Source organism: Eucyclogobius newberryi, unplaced genomic scaffold (genome assembly GCF_026437365.1).
Source record: "Eucyclogobius newberryi isolate DKJ021-1_F unplaced genomic scaffold, fEucNew1.0.hap1 SCAF_3, whole genome shotgun sequence".
Taxonomy (NCBI): Eukaryota; Metazoa; Chordata; class Actinopteri; order Gobiiformes; family Gobiidae; genus Eucyclogobius; species Eucyclogobius newberryi.
Window position 1 is genome coordinate 22,840,882 of NW_027315945.1, and position 20,872 is coordinate 22,861,753.

Below are 20,872 nucleotides of genomic sequence, written 5' to 3' on the forward strand. Positions count from 1 at the left end.
ATTTTACTTTTTTTTTCTTTTTTTTTTAGTACAGCAAAGGGCTTAAACAATCAATGTTTTAGTGACGGTTAATTACTATTCCCACATTTAATTAATTTAGAATACAAGTAGCATCAGCCTGAATCTTCTTGAAATAGTATAGCACTTACTCCCATTTAGTATCGACTGTATCTCATGTACACTTTAGATCTGCCCAAAATATCCGCATGCTTTTCCACTTACACACATCTTTTAATATGTTCCCCTCAGTGGTGTCCTGCCCCAGCCTCAGCTCCTTCTCACTGGACCATGGGAAATGGAGGCTCGTCAATGGCTCACACTACGAATTCAGCACCAAAATCATCTTCACCTGTAATCCTGGTTATTACCGGATCGGCCCTGCCACCATCGGGTGTCTGTCCAACGGGATATGGAGCTGGAGAAACGAAAGGCCCAGATGTAAAAGTGAGTACAGTGAAATTGAAAAAAACATCCCATGGGTTTCAGATGAATGAAAAAGTATCACAGTTGCTATAGCAATTTACTAATTCAGAACAGAATATTATATCTTTTGAATTTTGAGTATTTAAAATGGTGCGTATAAAACAGGACACTGAAACTCATGAATAAAACATTGAGTTTATGTAACAATTGTAACAGTTTTTTTCATACAAGATTCTTTTACATGGCTTTATTGTATTTTCATTTTCATTCAGCTATAAAGAAATTGGCATTCACAATGGAACCGTTCCAAATTGAAAATCCACTCTATATCCTATAATGATAGCAGATTATTGCACCATGAAATAGTTGAAACTCTAATTTACCCCTCTAAATAACTGTGACTAAGGGATTTTGTTCACTCCATATAACTGCCTGCCTTTATAAGTTATTTTAAATTATTTTATTTTACAATTTCACAATCAAATGATACAGCATATTATAAGGCACTATCGTCATCAGTCATCTTTCTCTATAAATAAAAACTTCTAAATGGTATGCTCTGTTAATGACACTTAAGAGATTACACAGGTGTCTGGGGCTAAGCATCTGTTCATCATTTCAAGCTTGTTGAGTATGCTAAATAAGTGATTGTAAGTGCCGTTTGCTTTTCACCTCCTTTAACCTACTTTTTTAACATTATCTTTATAGAAGTTTTAAACTTTTGATGTGGACCTGGGTGTGGCTATTAAAAAGCAAATTAGCCTATGAAATTGCAATGGTAAATAACAGCAGAAGTACCAGCCATTAACATTAACATTGAAAATTGTACTTTGAGGCTCAAAATCCCATCGTCATTCTGAATATAATTCCTTCATTACTTACATTTTATTTTAGTTTGGGTAAAAAAGGAGATTTATATTTTATTGAGTGGTCCTTTTCTTTAAATACTGGAGTAATTATTTGAATGTCTCTCTTCTTTTCAACTGACAACATATTTCTCTCTTAAAGTCAAAACGAATGCTTTTAAACATAAAAAATGGCCAAAAAGCTCTTATAATGGCAAAGGGTCACACAGACAGTGTGATGAATAATGTATAAGGGACAAAGGCATCATTATCATAACAGTTCTGGTCACTCTTTCATCACATTAAGGTCAGTGAGATGGCTGTAAACGACTGATCCGCCCATTGACTTCTACAATATGAGCCAACTTTGTTCCCTGCATGTGTCTTCATCTGCTCTCTAAATGTCTTCTATGTTTCTACCCCTCCTCCTCTCCAATCCCCTTTACCTCATCACAGTCATTTCCTGTGGCGACCTGCCCACCCCTCCAAACGGCAAGAAAATCGGCACCCAAACTACCTTCGGAGCATCTGCCATATTCAGCTGTAACCTTGGCTACGTGCTGACGGGCTCTGCAGTCAGAGAGTGTCTGCTGTCAGGGCTCTGGAGTGGGATGGAGACGCACTGTCTAGGTGAGAAGAAGCTAAATGTTCTTTTTCAAATGCAAATAGGATTGCTGTCATGACCTGCGCTGGACATCCCGGCATTTGAGCTTTTAGCTTCAGACACATTGTCCCAATTTAGACCCAAGTTATAGGTATAACTAGGTAACTGCATTTAGAATGTATCTGTTTTATTTTCTAGCCTTGATCTCAATGAACAGAAATACATTTGGTGAGAATGTTAGCCCAGATGAAAGCCCTAAGAGGAGTATTTCATGTATTTAGCTTGTTCCTTGTTTCTATGTCGGTGTAATCCCTCATTCGTCCAGGCGTGTTCCATAGTAGAAAAAGCTTCAGTTGTAGTCATCTGGACTCAGTTTGAAAAAATAGACGTTTCGACTCTCATCCAAGAGTCATTGTCAATAAAAGAATTTAGATCGAGAACTCCGATATTAATACTGTTCTGTGGTAAGACCCGCCCATTGGGCGGAGCCTTCCTGAAGTAGAAAGAGTTGTTTGTTTCAACAGAAACTCCCCCCTTGTATCTACCGAGCTAGCCTATTCAGAATCTTAATGGGCTATTAGAATCCTCTTTGTCTTTGTGAGACCCTGGCTCAACCACCCTGAGTACCTGATTAGCATCTAAATGTCCTGGTCCTGGTCCTCTACCTTTCCAGGGGTTCAGTATACCATTATAGATAACAGGAAGATTGAATCTTAGCCCTCCATTTCTGTTTAGAGAAGGTCTTTCTTTTTTAACAAAAATAGCTTCCTTGACTCCTCTTTCAAACCATCTTTTCTCCCTGCTTAAAACCTTCACCTCACTGTCTTCAAACGAGTGATTAGAGGCTTCAAGATGGAGATGCACGGCGCTCTGTGGTCCTGAACTAGTATTTCTTCTGTGCTGATAGAGCCTCTTGTGTAGAGGCTGTTTCGTCTCACCTATGTAACGTTCTTTACAACTTTCTTCACTGCATTGGATCGAATAAACTACATTGCTCTGTTTTTGAGTCGGCAACTTGTCCTTAGGGTGAACCAGTTTTTGTCAGTTTCCCTGAACAAAAGGGAAACTGAACAGAGAAGGAAGGGTGTTTCTATCCCTTATGTCTCTGGCCTGTCGGAAAAACTGCAGAGAATTTTTAGACAACACGAAGTCCCTGTTTATTTTAAACCAGGAAACACTTTAAGACAAAAACTGGTTCACCCAAAGGACAAGTTGCCGACTCAAAAACAGAGCAATGTAGTTTATTCGATCCAATGCAGTGAAGAAAGCTGTAAAGAACGTTACATAGGTGAGACAAAACAGCCTCTACACAAGAGGCTTTATCAGCACAGAAGAAATACAAGTTCAGGACCACAGAGTGCCGTGCATCTCCATCTTGAAGCCTCTAATCACTCGTTTGAAGACGGTGAGGTGAAGGTTTTAAGCAGGGAGAAAAGATGGTTTGAAAGAGGAGTCAAGGAAGCTATTTTTGTTAAAAAAGAAAGACCTTCTTTAAACAGAAATGGAGGGCTCAGATTCAATCTTCCTGGTATCTATAATGGTATACTGAACCCCTGGAAAGGTAGAGGACCAGGACCAGGACATTTAGATGCTAATCAGGTACTCAGGGTGGTTGAGCCAGGGTCTCACAAAGACAAAGAGGATTCTAATAGCCCATTAAGATTCTGAATAGGCTAGCTCGGTAGATACAAGGGGGGAGTTTCTGTTGAAACAAACAACTCTTTCTACTTCAGGAAGGCTCCTCCCAATGGGTGGATCTTACCACAGAACAGTATTAATATCGGAGTTCTCGATCTAAATTCTTTTATTGACAATGACTCTTGGATGAGAGTCGAAACGTCTATTTTTTCAAACTGAGTCCAGATGACTACAACTGAAGCTTTTTCTACTATGTTCCTTGTTTCCTTCAAACTAATTTGATTTTACTTATTACAGTAAGATGTCACATTGTAAACTAGTTCTGCACTGTCTCCTACTTCCTCTTAGGTTACATACTTACTTACTACAGCATCTGAACTTGTAAGCAGACTAAGCAGGGTCATAAAAATGTGTTGAAATGTGCAAAACCCGGAGCAGATAGCTGTACTAAAAAGTCTCCAAGTGCGATTTGTTTCTGTCAGGACAAAAGTGGCTATAGATCCTCAGCTGGCCTGTAACCACGACACACTTGCCAAGGTTTAGCCGCACAATTTGAGCTGTTGTTGAGCGATCTAAACAATAAAATGTACCAGGGCTTGCATTGCACAGCCCATCACTGTTCCCTACTGTAGAAGGGAAGGAGACATGTGTAATTACTTGAGCCTGGCCACAGCAGAAAGTGATGCTTTCCCTGGCAGATGTATTAGTCCGTTTATCAACCCTGTAGCTCTAGCGCTTCCAAGATTGGTCCAATTCATTAAAGGAAGGGCACCTCTCTCTTGTTTAGTGATATGGCTGTCAGGGTTAACATAGCCAGGGCCTTCTCAGCATCCTGCCTACTTCAGCACTATCTAACACACTATCTGCCTGCTCCCTAACGGAGTGATAATAAAATGCTTGGCCAGGTTTGCGGTTACAGGAGTAAATTAGGGGTGCAGACACGCAGTCACTGGCAATTTCCCAGATTTTAAGTAGCTGTGGAAAATCTGATTTCAGAACAGAATTCATTATGGCTCAGAGCAAAGACAAAATTGCATGTGTGTGTCTTAATCTTCTTTTAATGAGGAAAATGGGACTTGAAATGAAGGATTTATGAATTGCTATCAAATTTTACACTGTGTTTGATCTTATATATTGCTATTACATAATATTTTAATTTTAAAAAATGGCATTATCTCTACTGCCATATTAAGTAATAGCTGTATATTTCTTATCTCTCCTACAGCGGGTCACTGTGGCACTCCAGAGCCGATAGTGAATGGGCAGGTGATTGGAGAGAACTTTGGTTACAGAGACACTGTGGTTTACCAGTGTAACCCAGGCTTCAGGATGATTGGCTCCTCAGTGCGGATCTGCCAACAGGAACACACATGGTCGGGACAGCTTCCGGTCTGCATCTGTGAGTACTTCAATACCATCTTGGTTAAGATGTTATTAAACGCTGTCTTAGCTAAACACTTCTAGTCTATTCTTCCATTAATCTATACACAACTGGCTTTTATTTTTGTAGCAATTATTTATTGACAGATGAATAGAGCGAAATAAAAAAGTAACAGCAGCAGAGGTTGTTTAGCTGAAGGTCGGTGGTTTGATTGCTATGTCTACTGTACATAGGGATGGGACAATAAACAATATTATTGTAAAAAGGGAAGACAATAATTGTCTGTGGTACATTTTGTATAGTTGTGATAATGCCCAACAAAGATAATTGCCATTTTGCCGCCAGACTGCAGAAAAAAGCCACTTTTCCATCTTGTTCTAGATTGTTGTTTTTTTCACTTATAACAACATACAATTATATAAGAGTTGTTCAAACGAGGAATGTATTCATAATATTCAAATAAACATATTAGTATCCATACAGCATCCATAATATTTTCTTATTTTCTTTGCACTCTGTCATGTCTTTGTGGTTTTAATAAAAAATAAAATCCTGTTGTGTGAAGCACTGTGAATTAGCTTGTGTACGAATTGTTACAAATAAAATTGCCTTACCATAACATTTTTCATAGTTTAATACATATCTCAATATTGTTGTTAATTGCAATTACTTTGGCCATGATAATTGTAACATCAAATTTCAAAATAGTCCAATGCATGTATGTACCTACTGTTTGTCAGTGGGCAGGACACTTAAGCCCTTGTTGAAGTCTCTGCATACAAAGTATAATTTTAACCTTTATATTAGCAACATTTACAAAGACGTTTCACAATAATGCTCAGTTGATAACTACTTTCCATACGCATAAGTAAAATCTTACATTTGTTTAGTTGCAACCTTCAACCGTCATTTCTGTCATTGCAGCTGTCACATGTGGCCACCCTGGGAGCCCTATATATGGACGCACTACTGGTGACGGCTTCAACTACAACGATGTGGTGCGTTTCACCTGCAACAAAGGCTACACCCTGGAAGGCCCCGCCACTGCCCAGTGCCAGGCCAGTCGCCAATGGAGCCACCAGCCACCAACGTGCAGAGGTAAAACCACTCACCACATATTAAAATCAAAGACATGTGGCTGTCCACTTAGTGTTGTGGACATTCTCTAATGATGATAAAATCAAAGACTGTAATTAGCGGTTTGTAAATCCTTTATAATCATCCAGTGAATAGATTTATGGTGATCAATGAGCCCCCTGCCGATCTATTTTCATGAACGACAAGCAACATCAACTTTGCATTGATCTGATGGCAAGCAGTCAATGCGGCAGTGTTTCTGGGCAGAGAAAATAACAAACATATGGTGCCTTGGTGTGAGCATAAAATCAAGACACAGTGATTAGCTTGTTGAAAAAGAAGAGTTTGTGAGAAATTAATTTACTATCTCATAATGTACTGATAACCTTTTACTCTCACGTGCATTTCCTTCAAATTTACATACAATTATGATGTGTCTGCATGGAAACTGGAATGCCAGGTTAAATCACAATCTTCCTACTTGGAGGCAAACCACTTGAACCATGTTACCTCTTTGCACTTAGTAATACACACTAGAAACAAAATGGCGTCATTATATATAATTATCTAGTGGTCAGTTGTGATATTGCAACAGACACTCTGATCTGGCCTTTTCCATTATGATGATGTTATTTCTCATGGCCATTACACCATTGGCAGCCGCCAGTTATGAGGCGACAGATTTTTAGCTGTGAAAAGCACCACAGAGACAAACGGCGAGGAGATCAAAAGCATCAAATCTTATTAAACCCTCATGGCTGCCTTTGTCAAAATGTGTTGTCACAATCATTTTTCATAATAAGTTTTCCTCATATTTGCATTGTTGATTTCATTTGATGTTGGTCTAAATGTGATTTCACTATCATCTTCATTAATCATTCGAAAAGCGCTTTTGGAAGCAGCGGGCTTTGGTGCGGCTTCAGAAGCGTGTCTGTGATTGCGTTTTGGGCTTTAACTTAATAATATCTTGGACTTATTCCTTTTTTTTGGGGGGGGGGGGCAAAGGTTGAGGTCATATCAGCACTTCTATTATTAACTCAACTCAAGTAAACATGTCAAGCGCGGTAACTCAGGTGGAACAACAATGTGGGTTTGAGGCCCTGAAAACCATGTTCATCACCTTTCAGAGTGGAGCTTGTGTAGATGCACTTGAGGGCAGAAGCCATTGAGCTTTTATATTATAGCACAACTATTATTTTCTACTGTAGCTATGTCTCTATGCACACCAAAAAGCTGATCGTTGTTAGATTATCAAAATTCCACATAAACAGTTACATCTGATGTATGTAATCTAAATACTTTCTGACTGTTCACAACTGTCCAGGTTTTGACAATAAAAATTATGCAAAAAATGGATAACTGATGTGGCCAGGGCAAAAATGAAATAGAACATCTTAAAGATTGATAGATAGAGTTAGCATTTTACTTTGTCTTCCAAATGCAATAACGTTTGATACTTTAATCCAATGTCATTCAAATTAATGTTCATTATGGTAGATGAGAAACTCTGTTGGAAGAGATGTATTTTATATTTAGCTAGATTAAAAGGGCAGCGAGAGTTTATTATAGAAACATGGTTGATAAATAGAAACAAGAAATTAGAAGCATATAAACAATAATGTAAGACATCTACACTAGTATTCATACTACTTTTCCATAATAATACAGTTAATACATAATTTATCAAAACCTCTCTGTGTTGAATATAATCACAAATAAAGAGCAATAGTGAAGAACATGCGTGAACATTTAATCCATAAAACATGAGTCCGACCAGTTCTATGTGCAATAACACAAGATGTTAATGGCTCCTTTACCCACATTTAGTTGAACAATCATTTGACTATGCAAATTGCCTATTCAGTAATAATAGCCTGATATTACATGGAGAAAGTCTTGTCTAAAATACCCCTGCTGAAAAAAACAATAATTGGACCACGCACTGTGTTTTATATTATAATTTGATAATTACATAATTCATGATATTCAAATAACATTTTTTGTCTCTTTGGCCCACAGTGGTGAACTGCACAGACCCTGGCATCCCCGCCAACTCGATCAGAGAGAGTAAGATTGAACATGGCAACTTCACTTTTGGCAGCGTGGTCTTCTACGACTGTAACCCCGGATATTACCTGTTTGGCTCGTCAGTGCTGACCTGCCAACCAGTGGGATTCTGGGACAAGCCTCTGCCAGAGTGCTTTGGTAGGCAACCAAATTCTTTGTTTTTAAGTATTTGCTTGGAATGCAACACTTTCGATGTAAAGGATCACATAATTACCAGAACATTCATAAACGTGAATCCTTAGAATTCACAATAGTAAATGGTCTTTGGTGAGTGGTTGTGTTCGAGTCAAATTTAGAAATTCGGACCATTTGTAGAGGCTCTAACTGATACTGAAAGCATTGAGAAGTTTAAAGTAGTGCTGTTGTTATCAAAGTCTCAAATGAAGTTCTAGAGCAGAGTGTCTTAGAAGTAAGGCAAGACCAAGGCAAGGCAAGTTTATTTATAGAGCACAATTGATACACAAGGCAATTCAAAGTGCTTTTGGACAAGCAACAACTAGAAATGCATTAAAATCACACGACAGAAATCACAAAACAGACAGCAATCACAAAACAGACAGCAATCACAAAACAGACAGCAATCACAAAACAGACAGCAATCACAAAACAGACAGCAATCACAAAACAGACAGCAATCACAAAACAGACAGCAATCACAAAACAGACAGCAATCACAAAACAGACAGCAATCACAAAACAGACAGCAATCACAAAACAGACAGCAATCACAAAACAGACAGCAATCACAAAACAGACAGCAATCACAAAACAGACAGCAATCACAAAACAGACAGCAATCACAAAACAGACAGCAATCACAAAACAGTGAAATAGATGCCTTATTAAATACTAAATGTTTAATTAATGCTTGTAAAATTGTTATTTCTTTTTAAGAATGCCTTACCATGAACACTTATTTACCCTGCTGACACACTATCAATATACACACTGATATTTTTCCCCTGTCCCACAGAGGTGGACTGTGGGCATCCTGGTAGCCCTCCCAATGCTGCGATGACTGGGGAGAAGTTCACCTTTGGCTCCACGGTGAGATACTCGTGCACTGGAGACCGGCAGCTTATTGGAGACACATCGCTCACCTGTCAGCTCAACGGACACTGGAGCGGACCCCTGCCTCACTGCTCAGGTACTCACAATTTTCTTTCAGCTTGACTTGTCACTTTACAGAATATTCAATACATACATCAATAAATTGCATGTATGTTCTGTAAACTTAATGGTCTGGTATGTTTTTTGCTAGCGAAAAGAAAACAATGGCCTATAAATTCCACACATTTTAGCCTCGCAACAGCACAGCTCTCCATTCATGCATCAATCCCCGTCCTCATCTCGGCCTCCCTTGTTAATTAGTAAGCTCGGACTTGGAACTGCTTGCCAAGCCTTTCCCCTTTTGTCTTCGTCAGTTCAATGGCTAAGTTGAAGACCTTATTATTTTTGTACAAAGGCAGCCTGGTGAACGGACATTAAGTCTAATTCATACCAAATCCACCACCATCCCAATTAGTGAGATTATAGCTGTCAGTGCATGCCGAGCCACGTTGCTTCAATTACTAAATAAGACTAATGAAGTACCAACAGCCTCTCAGAGATGTGTACACTTATTCACACCTAGGCAACAACATTTCACAAACTCGCTAATAGTAAAAATACTTCATTATATATTAACAGTCTTTCATGGTTCTGGCAATGATGATAAGCTTTTTCAGAACATTCTAAGTTCAAAAGTGCACTGCATAACCTTTCTGGTAGGGGGTTTGGCTTCTTCTTGTCTCCATGGAGATGTTAATGTTTCACAATATGACATTGAACTTCTTCTATTATTGGTTTAATATATTGGTGTTTTTATTGCTCAAAAAATCCTTGGAAATCATGGATTCTTGCTGTGAGCAGGCTGAGTCGTTCTAAAGCCTGTGTATGTACAAAACTGGCTCCAATCGTGACGTACACAATGTTCCGTGTCATGTTTGGGATTTATAAAAGACATCTTGACCAGGGGTTGTATAGTTCTGTCTGGAAACTCTGACTCTTGCGTATGGAGATTTCAGAGACAAGGCAAAGGGTGATCTGCGCCTGTTTGAGGATGTTTGTGTTTACTGCGCAATGCATTAAGATCCCATTACTTTACATTTACAAGAAATGTACAATAATGGTCCATTCAAACAGAACAGCTTGTGTGGGGAATTACCCTCTTGTTTTGGATTAGTGTTAATGTTTTGTCAATTGAAAACTGTCCGCGTGCACATGGACGGGAACGCACATTTTGTTTTATTTAAGGAGCTGGACATTAAGTTTGTCTAAAGCATCTAGCCATCAAAATGCTGCCGTCATAGACAACGGACCGGTAGCAAAGCTATGTCCTCTGCCCACATACACACACACACACAAACACACACAGCCATGCGTCCTGCATTTCATCTGCCCCTTTGCCTGTGCCACGTCACACACACTGCAGCGTGTGTCTCTGCTGTCCCACGTACTCACACACCTGGTGTTTCGTCCTGATGCACACGTACAGCGCAGATCATGGGAAATAAAACATAGGAAATGGTTTGGAGTGCATTAAGATGCGTTTAAACGCAGATATAAGCTAAAGACATTTGTCCACTACTTTACTGTTGGGTTCAAATATCTATGCGTTTGTAGTTCTGCTGCAGCGACTCTCTGCCCCTCCCTCTTGTACCTCTTGGTCTTCTTGTGTCACTCAGAGCTCATTATCAGCTCATGTTGACAAAAACTCATTCAATACTCACTTCGCATTGTCCTTAAATGGTGAGCTGGAAAAGAGGAGCATGACATAAGACTCATCTGTGCAGATTTGTGTTCCAGGTGTGAACCGCGAGGAGAAAAAGACCTGCTGGAGTGTGTATGGAGGGTTTTATAAATCTGAATATTTTTCTATGTACATGAAGTTTGGGTTTTGTACTCACAGAGTTTGTGTTTTAGTCAGACAATGACCCTTGGATGAGAGTCGAAACGTCTATTTTTTCAAACTGAGTCCAGATGACTACAACTGAAGCTTTTTCTACTGTTTTAGTCAGAGTTCCACGTACTGTTTTATAAATGAGACCCCTGACCTGTAATTTGATCTGGTGACCTCCTCTAAAAAAGTTACACAGTGCACCTTTAAAAGATGTCATGTTTGTCTATATAGTGTACCAAATACAAAAATCCATAGGTTGAGATAGGCAGTTTTTGTCTTCTGCAGACCAACAGTTCCTACGTGCAACATCATAGTTGACATATCTATCTGATAAAACCCAACATGTTTCACCCTTGAGTTCCTGAGCGCTGAATGAAGCATGAACATTGGAAGACACTCTTTTTTCCTCTTTCCATTTTTGAATGTCCAAAGTGATGTCCCAAGCCCTTTACACTCGCTCAATCCGCTCAGGTTGTCTGGCTTTTTGTCACTACATAAATTGTGTAGTAGGCACAGCATTGATTCCACACTTGTCATGGCTCACATTTCTTACACTCAGAGTAAATACTTAAAACATAGGGTGAAATTACTTGCTCATATATAAGGTTGCACAGGGCAGTCCAGGTTTGTTCCTTCTAAGAAAACAAACAGAAATGAATTGAAGTCCAGAGGTCAAACTATATTCATTCTTGGTCAGACCCACATCTGGTTGCCTTTAATGCTAGCCTTAGTGTTTTATGGACGCAAAGCTCCTGGTGTCAACCTCATGACAAATGGTGCTCGTGCTTGTTGGCTCTGGGACAACTGCTCATTGGTGCATTGTGTGTTATATAGCTTTCTGCAGGTCCCGGGAGCTGTGCACCATGAGTCTCCCTGTATTGTCCCTTAGCTTTACTGACAGAAGCACTGTGCTGTAATTCACTGGCATTACCATCCAACACACACATAGTTCAAAGGGATCACATTCATGCTCTCTTGTGTTCAGTTGCGTCATTGCAGTTATCTTCTGTTGCAGGTGACACGGCGGGCACTTGTGGAGACCCGGGAACACCTGCCCACGCCAGCAGGGAGGCAGGCAACTTTAAAGTGCGCAGCAAGGTCCGCTTCACCTGCTCAGTGGGACACACACTGTACGGCTCTGCTGAAAGGATCTGCTTTCCCAATGGCACATGGTCTGGGAGACAGCCCTTCTGCAAGCGTAAGTTATCTCTGTTGTGTCGCTATGTAAACAAAGCAATGGTTGGGGACGTCATGTATTACTCAAACGTGTATTGCACGGTATTACTGCAGACTAAAAAGATAGTCTTAAATTTCATGACATCAAAGTAGGTACATTTTGTGCAGTAAACACTGTTGAAGTGCTTCAGAAGCTTATAAAAAGCTACAGCTCACTGCCCTTGAAGGTGATTTTCCCTCCTATAGTCTACAGCCTTGCTATGTTCTCTGTTGAAAAGCAACACTCAGATTTGCAGTTGGATCAAAATAACACACTCTGCACAAACACAGAGTAGCAGCAGATGGACAAGTGTCCGCGTTTGCCTGCTCTTTGTGACAACCCGTGGTGTGGTAACTCACTCCCAGACTGCACCCAAAGATTCATTATCCTCAGCACCTAAAGCCAAGTCATCTTTGGGTTGTAATGAATGAATCATTGTGGGTTTTGCAGATATTAGTTCGGAGAATGGCTGTCCTATATCCTGCATAAATTACCTCCAGGGGTCAACCGGATATTGAGGTCGATGTTTCACTGCTTTGGCACTCGTACCCATAGACCCATAGAACTGTTCTTCTCCACGCCTCCCTTTACTGTGTCTGTCTTGTTTTCCTTGATGTGTCTCTCATCTCTTTCATTTCCCTCCTGTTGCTCCTCTGGTGATTTCTTCATCATAATCGTGTTCTGGCTCTGTCTCCCGGTGCCTGTCCACTCCTCCATCTGTTCCTCCTTTTCATTTTATTCTCTCTGTTGTTTAACTTTACCTCCCTTTTACCTAAAACTTTACCTTATGCCTTTATCTTTCAATCATCTTCTTCAGAGCTCTGACATAATACACTTTGTTCTAACCTTCTCCTCACACCTTCAGTGAAAACTGAACACCCTTATTCCTTTACACAAATAACACAACAAATGTGAAAATCACCAAATTATATCCTATTTGCAAATAGATTTGAACTGTGTGTTGCATCCGGTTTCTTATGGATGTCTCTGAGTTATAGGTTTGTGCCTCTATTAGCGTTTGATAATTGAGAAGTCACTAGTGCCCCTAAAAAGTCTGTTGCAAACTAGAGAGCCAGGTTCAGATTTTCTGTCAGCTGATAAAGAAATGTTACTTTCACCCATTTCTAATATGCATTTATTTTGTTTTGTAGCGGTGCAGTGTGGAAACCCTGGTACTCCAGCTCATGGACTTATTTCTCATGTGGACGGCACCACCTTCTCCCACTCCATTGTGTACTCCTGTGTGGAGGGCTATTTCCTCAGTGGCGCACCTACTCGCCAGTGCCTGGCCAACGCCACTTGGTCTGGCACAGCTCCAAACTGCACTTGTAAGTGTTTGGGATCAATTTTAAACTTGAATATTAAAATTAGCCATGAAACCAATTAAATGTTTTCTATTGCAAAACAATGATGTCGGTAGAATTAGCTGGACACCACGGACAGCTTTGTCCAAAAAAACAGCACTGTCGTTGGTTGTCTTTGCTTCTTACCGGGGGACATAGATCACCTGCACGTGCAATGATTCAAGCACTGCTGCATTAATCACCCCTGCGACACTTCATGAGCAATGTGCCCCTCACAAAGTGAATTCCCTCAAAAATCTATATCTATATTTTGCTCCCACTGTGAAGGTAAATAGCATTATACAGTTTATTAACTACCACATAAATCTCTTCTCTCATTCTAAGGCATTCAAACCGTCAGCCATCTTTTTTATATTGCCTGAATCGCTCAGTAAATGAACCTGGGAGTAATTAAGAAGTATGACAGTCTAAATTAAATTTGTAGATGGATTGCTATCAAACAAAATTACATCACACTCCTTTCTCGAAAAATACCAATATTCTTTCTTTGTCATCCTTTTGCTTGCTATTGAATCACAAGAAAAGCTGAATGGTATGGGCATAATTTTCAATTTTCACATGAAATGAGTCTCTGGGGATTTTCTAGGAGATGGGGAGAGGACAGAACTCAAAGATCAAAGATGAAATTAAATAGTAAGCATCTATTATGCCAAAGGCTTTTCTCTAACCTGTCCAGAGGCTCACATCACATTACATCACGCCCACCCCGCTCTGATTTCATGGACATTAGGACCTTTGATAGTCGTCTTAATTAAAGGGAAAGTGTTTGTCCACAAATAATCAATCTTTGTAGGTCACCAGCCAAAGTCATCACAAGCTTTTCAAGAGGCAACACAAACATTTTGAGTTGTTTCTTTACTTGCTTAGTGGCTGAAGAATGGGGTTTGTAGAGCATATAAGGAATTAGCAAATTAACTGAAGTACACCATAGAGATTTGCTCAGTGAACTGTGGCGTGAAGTATACAGTAATTATACAGCGCAGCCTTTCCCTTGTACATGCCACTGTACTGTTGATTTATTTTGAAGCTTCAATAGCATTTTTCTGTCATGTTGGACAGGAATTCTTCTCGGCTCAAATGTTTTTCTGAATTTGAAGAAACCTTATTTTCCAAAAGATCACACATTATCTCTTTGACCTTTTGCCTCTAGTAAAAAGTAGATCATCATCAATCACTATGTTTTAATTCTGATGTCAAGTATTATAATAATATGTGTAGTCAACACTTAAACCTGCTGAAATCTGTTCTACTCTTATTATGTGTTCATTATACACAGTGTGTACTGACCATAGGCTTCACAGGGGTGAAAAAAGTACATTGCTACAAATAACTCTTTTTCCTTGAATAATATGTACCATTGCCATATTGATGAATAGAAGGAAAATTGCTGCCATGGAACTCAACTCGTATAACGCTCGAATATGTTTCACTTTTATGACTCATTATCACATCTTTGAAATTTAACATTGAACAGATGTCAGATAAAGAATAATTAGGGTAAACTGTAACTTGAACATTGTACTTCATTTTATGTATTTATTTGGCAGGGATAATGAAGTCAGACATAGTTACCAAGCAAAGTTAGCTGCTGATGCAATGCAAATAGAGTTTATAGCAAGTGCTCATTTTTAACTCAATTCTACACGTTCGTATATAGCTCAGGGGGTAACTGTAATTCCCATTGGTACTATTACACCAATCAACAGTTTGCTTACACTTGGATGTTTTTGCATCATACTCTCTCTTGACAGTAATCACTTGTGGAGACCCTGGGATACCTGCCAATGGACTTCGTTTTGGGGAGGATTTCACAGTTGGACAGAATGTGACATTCATGTGCCAGCCTGGGTTTGTCATGATCGCTGCGGAGTCTGGTCTCACAAGAACCTGCACTAACAATGGCACGTGGAGTGGAACAATACCGGCATGTCAAGGTAAAGCCCCTCTAACATACACAAACGCTCCTCTGTTCTTATGTTATAAAGGACCTTGGTATCAGATTGAGCCGTTACAACCTTGGCAGAAGAACACCGTCACATTCTTTATACAAAGAACATGCTTGCACCCACAGATCTAATGAGATTAAGCAAGCAAGGTGACATACAACTTCCTATGTGGTCACTAAAGTATTTAGTTGTTTACTTACTGTAAGTGTATGTATAAGACAAATCGTCAACAGCTCCCTGTGCCTCTGGTGGCACAAAGGTATCAAATATCCTTCTCCACTAGCTCTTGTCCTTGTCCACTGATCTCTTCATCCTCTAATAACATGTCTTCATCTCTCTGAGTGTTTTTTTTTTAAGTTGTATGTTGTGTGTGCCCCTTCAGAATCTATTGCAAGCTTATTAGATATCCCCACATGTTAATTTTCTTACTTGCATTGTGTATAAAATGTACCTTTCCTGTTTTGGTACATTTCAATCTTCAGAATTTTTCTCCATACTTGACTCTCATCATCCTATTGTTAATGATGCCGTGGCTTTGGCTACTCTGCTTGATGTGTCAGAGTTTCGATGTGACAGAGTTTCTACTCAATAATATTGTCATATTTAGAGTTTATCTATCTTCTTTTTTTGTATGTGTGTTCTAATCAAAAAATATTTCTGCTATTGCCTGGCTTGTAATGCAAGTGATTTATGCCTGAGAACCAGACTGGACATTCATGTTTGGGAACAAAACTAGCAACAAAAGACATTGTTCCAAAGGGTGTGATTTCACATGTCTCACAGAGATTGGGACTGTCATGATTCATGATTCGAACTGAAAAAAGAAGCTCAAAGTACCATGAAGTTCCATGGTCAGCAATGCACAAATGTCAGGGTTGTATGTGCCTGTGTTATCAGAACATGTTTGAGCAGTGTTGTAGGATGGAAATAGGAGAAGTGTGTCCAGACGGTTGGCTGATCGGGACACGGAATGGCACGTTCACAAGCTTTTTAAAGGCACAGGACACAGCCAGGCCACACCAAATTCCGGCCACACCAAATTCCACCCTCACACAGAACAATCATATTCACACATTGCAACAACATGGGGCCGTGACAGGGACCCTGACCCTTTGATTTGTATGCTTTGTAATGCTGTTGTGGGCTCATGGGGGACACATGCAGAAGACTGCCGCAGAGGGTCTTCTGTGAGAGGCTCTCGGCTTGCACAGCCTCTTTTTTATTTCAAAACCAATTCTTCAGAAATCTATTGTTAATTTCCCTTAACACAGTCCTGTGTGTACTGTATAGCTGCCATATATCCCTTTAATGTAAATCCAGAGAGAGAAAAACAAGCAAATCACCTCAAAAGAGAACATAAATAAATATGCCTCTCTGTCTTAACATTGGTGGTGGCCCATCTTCACCCTCTAGGATTTACAATGCTTGAATGGAGGTAGAGATCAGCCCGGTTTGTTCATTGTCCAAAAGTGAGTATTTTGGGACGGATTAAGTGGTGCAGGCAACAGTTCAAAAGTACTTGAGGAAAAGGAAGAGGCAAATGATGGCTCATTGTTGCTAAGGAACCACTTCTCTCCTCATTCAGAGAGGGAGAGAGAGAGTTGTGTGACAGCAAGAGCTTCATCAGGATGTGGATCAGTGTGCACATGTGAATGTATAGAAATGCTCTTCCAAAGCAACATTATGCAACTTTTCATGTAAATCTCTTGCACAAGAAGCCTTTTCATGAAAATGCTTTCAAATAAATAACAGTGTATTTGTTCATTGATTGTCACACTGTTGCTTGGGTACAGGTAGTCAGTTATACACAGGCTTCTTGAGTGGTATTGAGCTATATTTTTTGTCCTAATTTGTTCATCCGAGTTTTAATGTGGGTCTCTGTAAATTCAACCTCAAGAACTATGCTTAATAATACAATCACCTTTTATTTTCACTATGCAGCTTATTCAATGCTTGAAGTGATTGTTTTTTTAGCTTGGTTTAAACTGCATCACTATTGCCCACGTCTTAGCAATCTCTGCTCTGCTCTTATTTTATGTAAGTAAAGTCTAATTGTGGTCTTTCTATGTCTCCCATACATAGTGAAAGCATGTGGTTTGGAGCAGAGTTCAAATATGGACGGATGAATTTGATTATTTTTGTGTTAGATGGCAATAAATATATTATTACAGGGTTCAGATTAAGGATTTTCACTTGTATAGCGGTGCTGCTAAACAATCCGTTCATTTTTTCAAATTTGTATAGCAATTTGATAATTGCATAGCAAAACACGAAAGTGACTAACAATCAATATTTTCCATCGATGTAACAAGATTATTTATTTCAAATGTATTTGTAAACATTCTATTTTTAAAAAAAAAACTCCTAACAAAGAAACTTTTAAACACTTTTTAAACATTTAAAAAAAAAAAAAAAACAGAAAACTTGCAAATAAAATTAGTTGTTGAACAAATTAATTAACACCAAGTTAGATTAACTTATTTACAATTTTATTCCATATCATCATCAATCAGATGACTATTTGCAGGAGTCTCATTTACATATTAATTGTCTTTACACAAAAAATATGTATTAAGCTTCTGATAGAAAAACAAAGGTTGCTGTGGCGTCCATCATGGTGTATTTATTGTGTTATTCAAATTGTACCGCTATATTTATTTATTCCAGCTATAAAACGTTTCTATTTTTCGTTTTGCTATTTGATGACTGTCCCTAAGCACTCGTCTCGGCTCCGGCTGCGCATTCGGAGCCGTGTAATTCGCTGCGCCCAAAATACGCATCTGATTGTTTAAAACGAGGTTGTGTCACACGTAAATATGAATATTTTGGCTGTGTATGATCTGCAAAGACTTTTGCGTTTAGGAGTTATTGACCTTGGAAGTCTGAATCTGTGACACTAACTTTACCGCACGTGGCTCCTCCCACTTTCAGACTCGTGGTCTAAGACAGCAGCGGGACTCGTCACGTCAACACAGCGTCCTACATGTGTCAGGCCGTTATTGACGATCGATTGACGAGTGATCAGTACTTTTAGGCGCTTTGGTTATACAATTGAACACACATTTTTGTATCGCAAAAGCTGCGATACAAAAGCACTTTTTATGCATCGCATTTGAGAGAAATTGCGTCGTATTTTGCGATGCGATACAGCTTATTCTGAACCCTGAATTATTATATATTATATACGGTACTTATATTTTTGTAATGCCCAAAAGCTCAACAGCAGTTGCCTCAAAGAGCGAGAGTGAAAAACAGAGCTGGCCTGACCATAATTTATTTCAAAGAAGAACGTTTCAACCCTGGTCTTAAATAAAGAGACTGTGTCGGCCTCTTTAACAAGGACAGGAAGCTGATTCCATAACACAGGAGCTTGGTCAACGCTTTACTTCCTTCTGTACTTTTAGAGACTCTTGGGAGTACCAGAAGTCCAGGATTTTGAGAGCAAAGTTCCTATATTTTATTCTGTGGGCTGGATTACACAGATGAAAGTAGGTTGTTTTAGAGGTTTGATTTATATGCGCTGTGAATGAGAGCTCCCAGGTTTCTTAACTGGAGGCTACATTAACATTGTCCAGTGCGATTATCTGCTTGGATAAAGAGTCTCTACAACAATGACCCCGGTTGTTTTCAGGTTTAAGAAGCATATTAAGTGTCACCCAGGTTTTTATACCCTTCACACAAGCACTAAGTCTGTGTACTTAATCAGCCTGATCAGGTTTCATTGATAAATACAGCTGTCATTTGCATAGCAGTGGAAGTTAATGCCATGCTTTCTGATAATGTTCCCTAAAGGCAGCATATAAAGAGTAAACAGAATTGGATTGAGTAGTGAACCGGGCGGAACACCATAGGTTAACTCTGGTTTACATTAACAAATTGGTACCTATCCAATAAATATGATTTAAACCTGCTGAGGACTGTCCCTCCAATCCCTACTCACATTCTAACCTCTGCAGTAGAATGTTGTGGTTGATGGTGTCAAACGCTGCGCTGAGGTCCAACAGAACCAGGATTGAGATCAGTCCATCGTCAGGAGCTAATAATAGCATTAGTGAATTTAACTAGTGCAGTTTCAGTGCTTAGGGAGCTCTGAACCCTGACTGGAAAACTGGAAGTAAATTATTGTTTAACCTCTTTCAGGGATTTTGGAGAGAATGGGAAACATTTGAAATAGGTCTACATTTTACCAACAAGTCAGGATCAAGCTTAGGCTTTTTCAAAAGTGACAGCATGTTTGAAGAACTGTGGAAAATAACCGCTTTCTAATGAAGTATTTATCATATTAAGAATATGAGTTATAATTAAGGGGAGAATTCCTTTGAGGAGTCGAGGGATCTTAAATAAAATTATTTTTTAAATGTTTTAGAGGACATAATGCCTAAAGTTATCTCTGCTTCATCAACAGCAATGAATCTTTCTAATGTTACTGAGGGATTCATATGGGACACTAGTTTTACAGTTTGGGCTTGCTCAGTGCTAATAGTGGGAGTAATTGCTTTTAATTTATTTCTATTTGTTGTGATTTTATTTTTTAAAAATCAGACAAAATCATCAGAGCTGAGAGTGGCAGGGATTGGGGGCTCCTGTGACAGTTTGTTGGCTTGGCTACAATGCTGAAAAGAAATCTAGTGTTATTTTTGTTAATTTATGTCAAATTTGAATAGAATCTCGTTTGGACCTTACGGGAGGGACAAAATGCTCTTTCTAATTTTCTAAACACTTTGTTTATGTGAACGCAGTTCTTCACTGTACCATGGGGAGGCACGTTTTGTCCTAATGACCTTCTGTTTTAACAGAGCTGCAACATCAAGAGCAAATTTCATGACTTCATGGTGGTGTAAACAAATTGAACATTAACACTGGGACTAAAGCTGTTCTCAGCAGGATCATATGACATGTCACTGAATGCTAGTTCTCTTATTTCTTTGATCTTTGAGATAGATGTTTCAGATATCGTCCTTTTGATTATAATTTTATTCTGTGGGCTGGATAACATTTAAGAATAAACTTAAAGGGTATTAGGAAATAATCTGACAATATAGGGTTTTGAGGGAAGATGATTAGGTCACTAATATTCCATATGGAATATTAGTGACCTAATATTAGTAACCTAATCGCTACAATATTATTGTGACCTGCAGATTAACTTAGAGTTTTGCCATGGTGACAGGAAATACCAAGCTTTTCATTGCTAGCTAGCACCATCCCCTCTTTGGAGATCCTTCTGGAATTCATGATGTCTCTGCCACAAGCAGAGGCTTTGTGCTTTGAACGTTGGAATAAACATTTCCTAAAATTACTGCTTTCAATTTGAAACTCAATTAATATGAACTCTGAAGAGCAATTTTCTCCCCCAAGATGAATGCTAAA

The 20,872-nt window shown here is 39.1% G+C and overlaps 1 protein-coding gene across 3 annotated transcripts in view; it reads left to right on the plus strand.

Annotated features, from left to right (window-relative positions):
• LOC140373520 (CUB and sushi domain-containing protein 3-like) overlaps positions 1–20,872 on the plus strand; it is a 211,921-nt gene that overhangs the window by 152,701 nt on the left and 38,348 nt on the right. For all 3 annotated transcript variants that reach the window (XM_072460052.1, XM_072460054.1, XM_072460053.1), the window contains exons 51-59: positions 250–444; positions 1,725–1,898; positions 4,736–4,909; positions 5,816–5,989; positions 7,988–8,173; positions 9,009–9,182; positions 11,992–12,174; positions 13,344–13,520; positions 15,308–15,490. In XM_072460052.1, the coding sequence (XP_072316153.1) occupies positions 250–444; positions 1,725–1,898; positions 4,736–4,909; positions 5,816–5,989; positions 7,988–8,173; positions 9,009–9,182; positions 11,992–12,174; positions 13,344–13,520; positions 15,308–15,490 (1,620 nt within the window). The remainder of the gene's footprint in view (positions 1–249; positions 445–1,724; positions 1,899–4,735; positions 4,910–5,815; positions 5,990–7,987; positions 8,174–9,008; positions 9,183–11,991; positions 12,175–13,343; positions 13,521–15,307; positions 15,491–20,872) is intronic.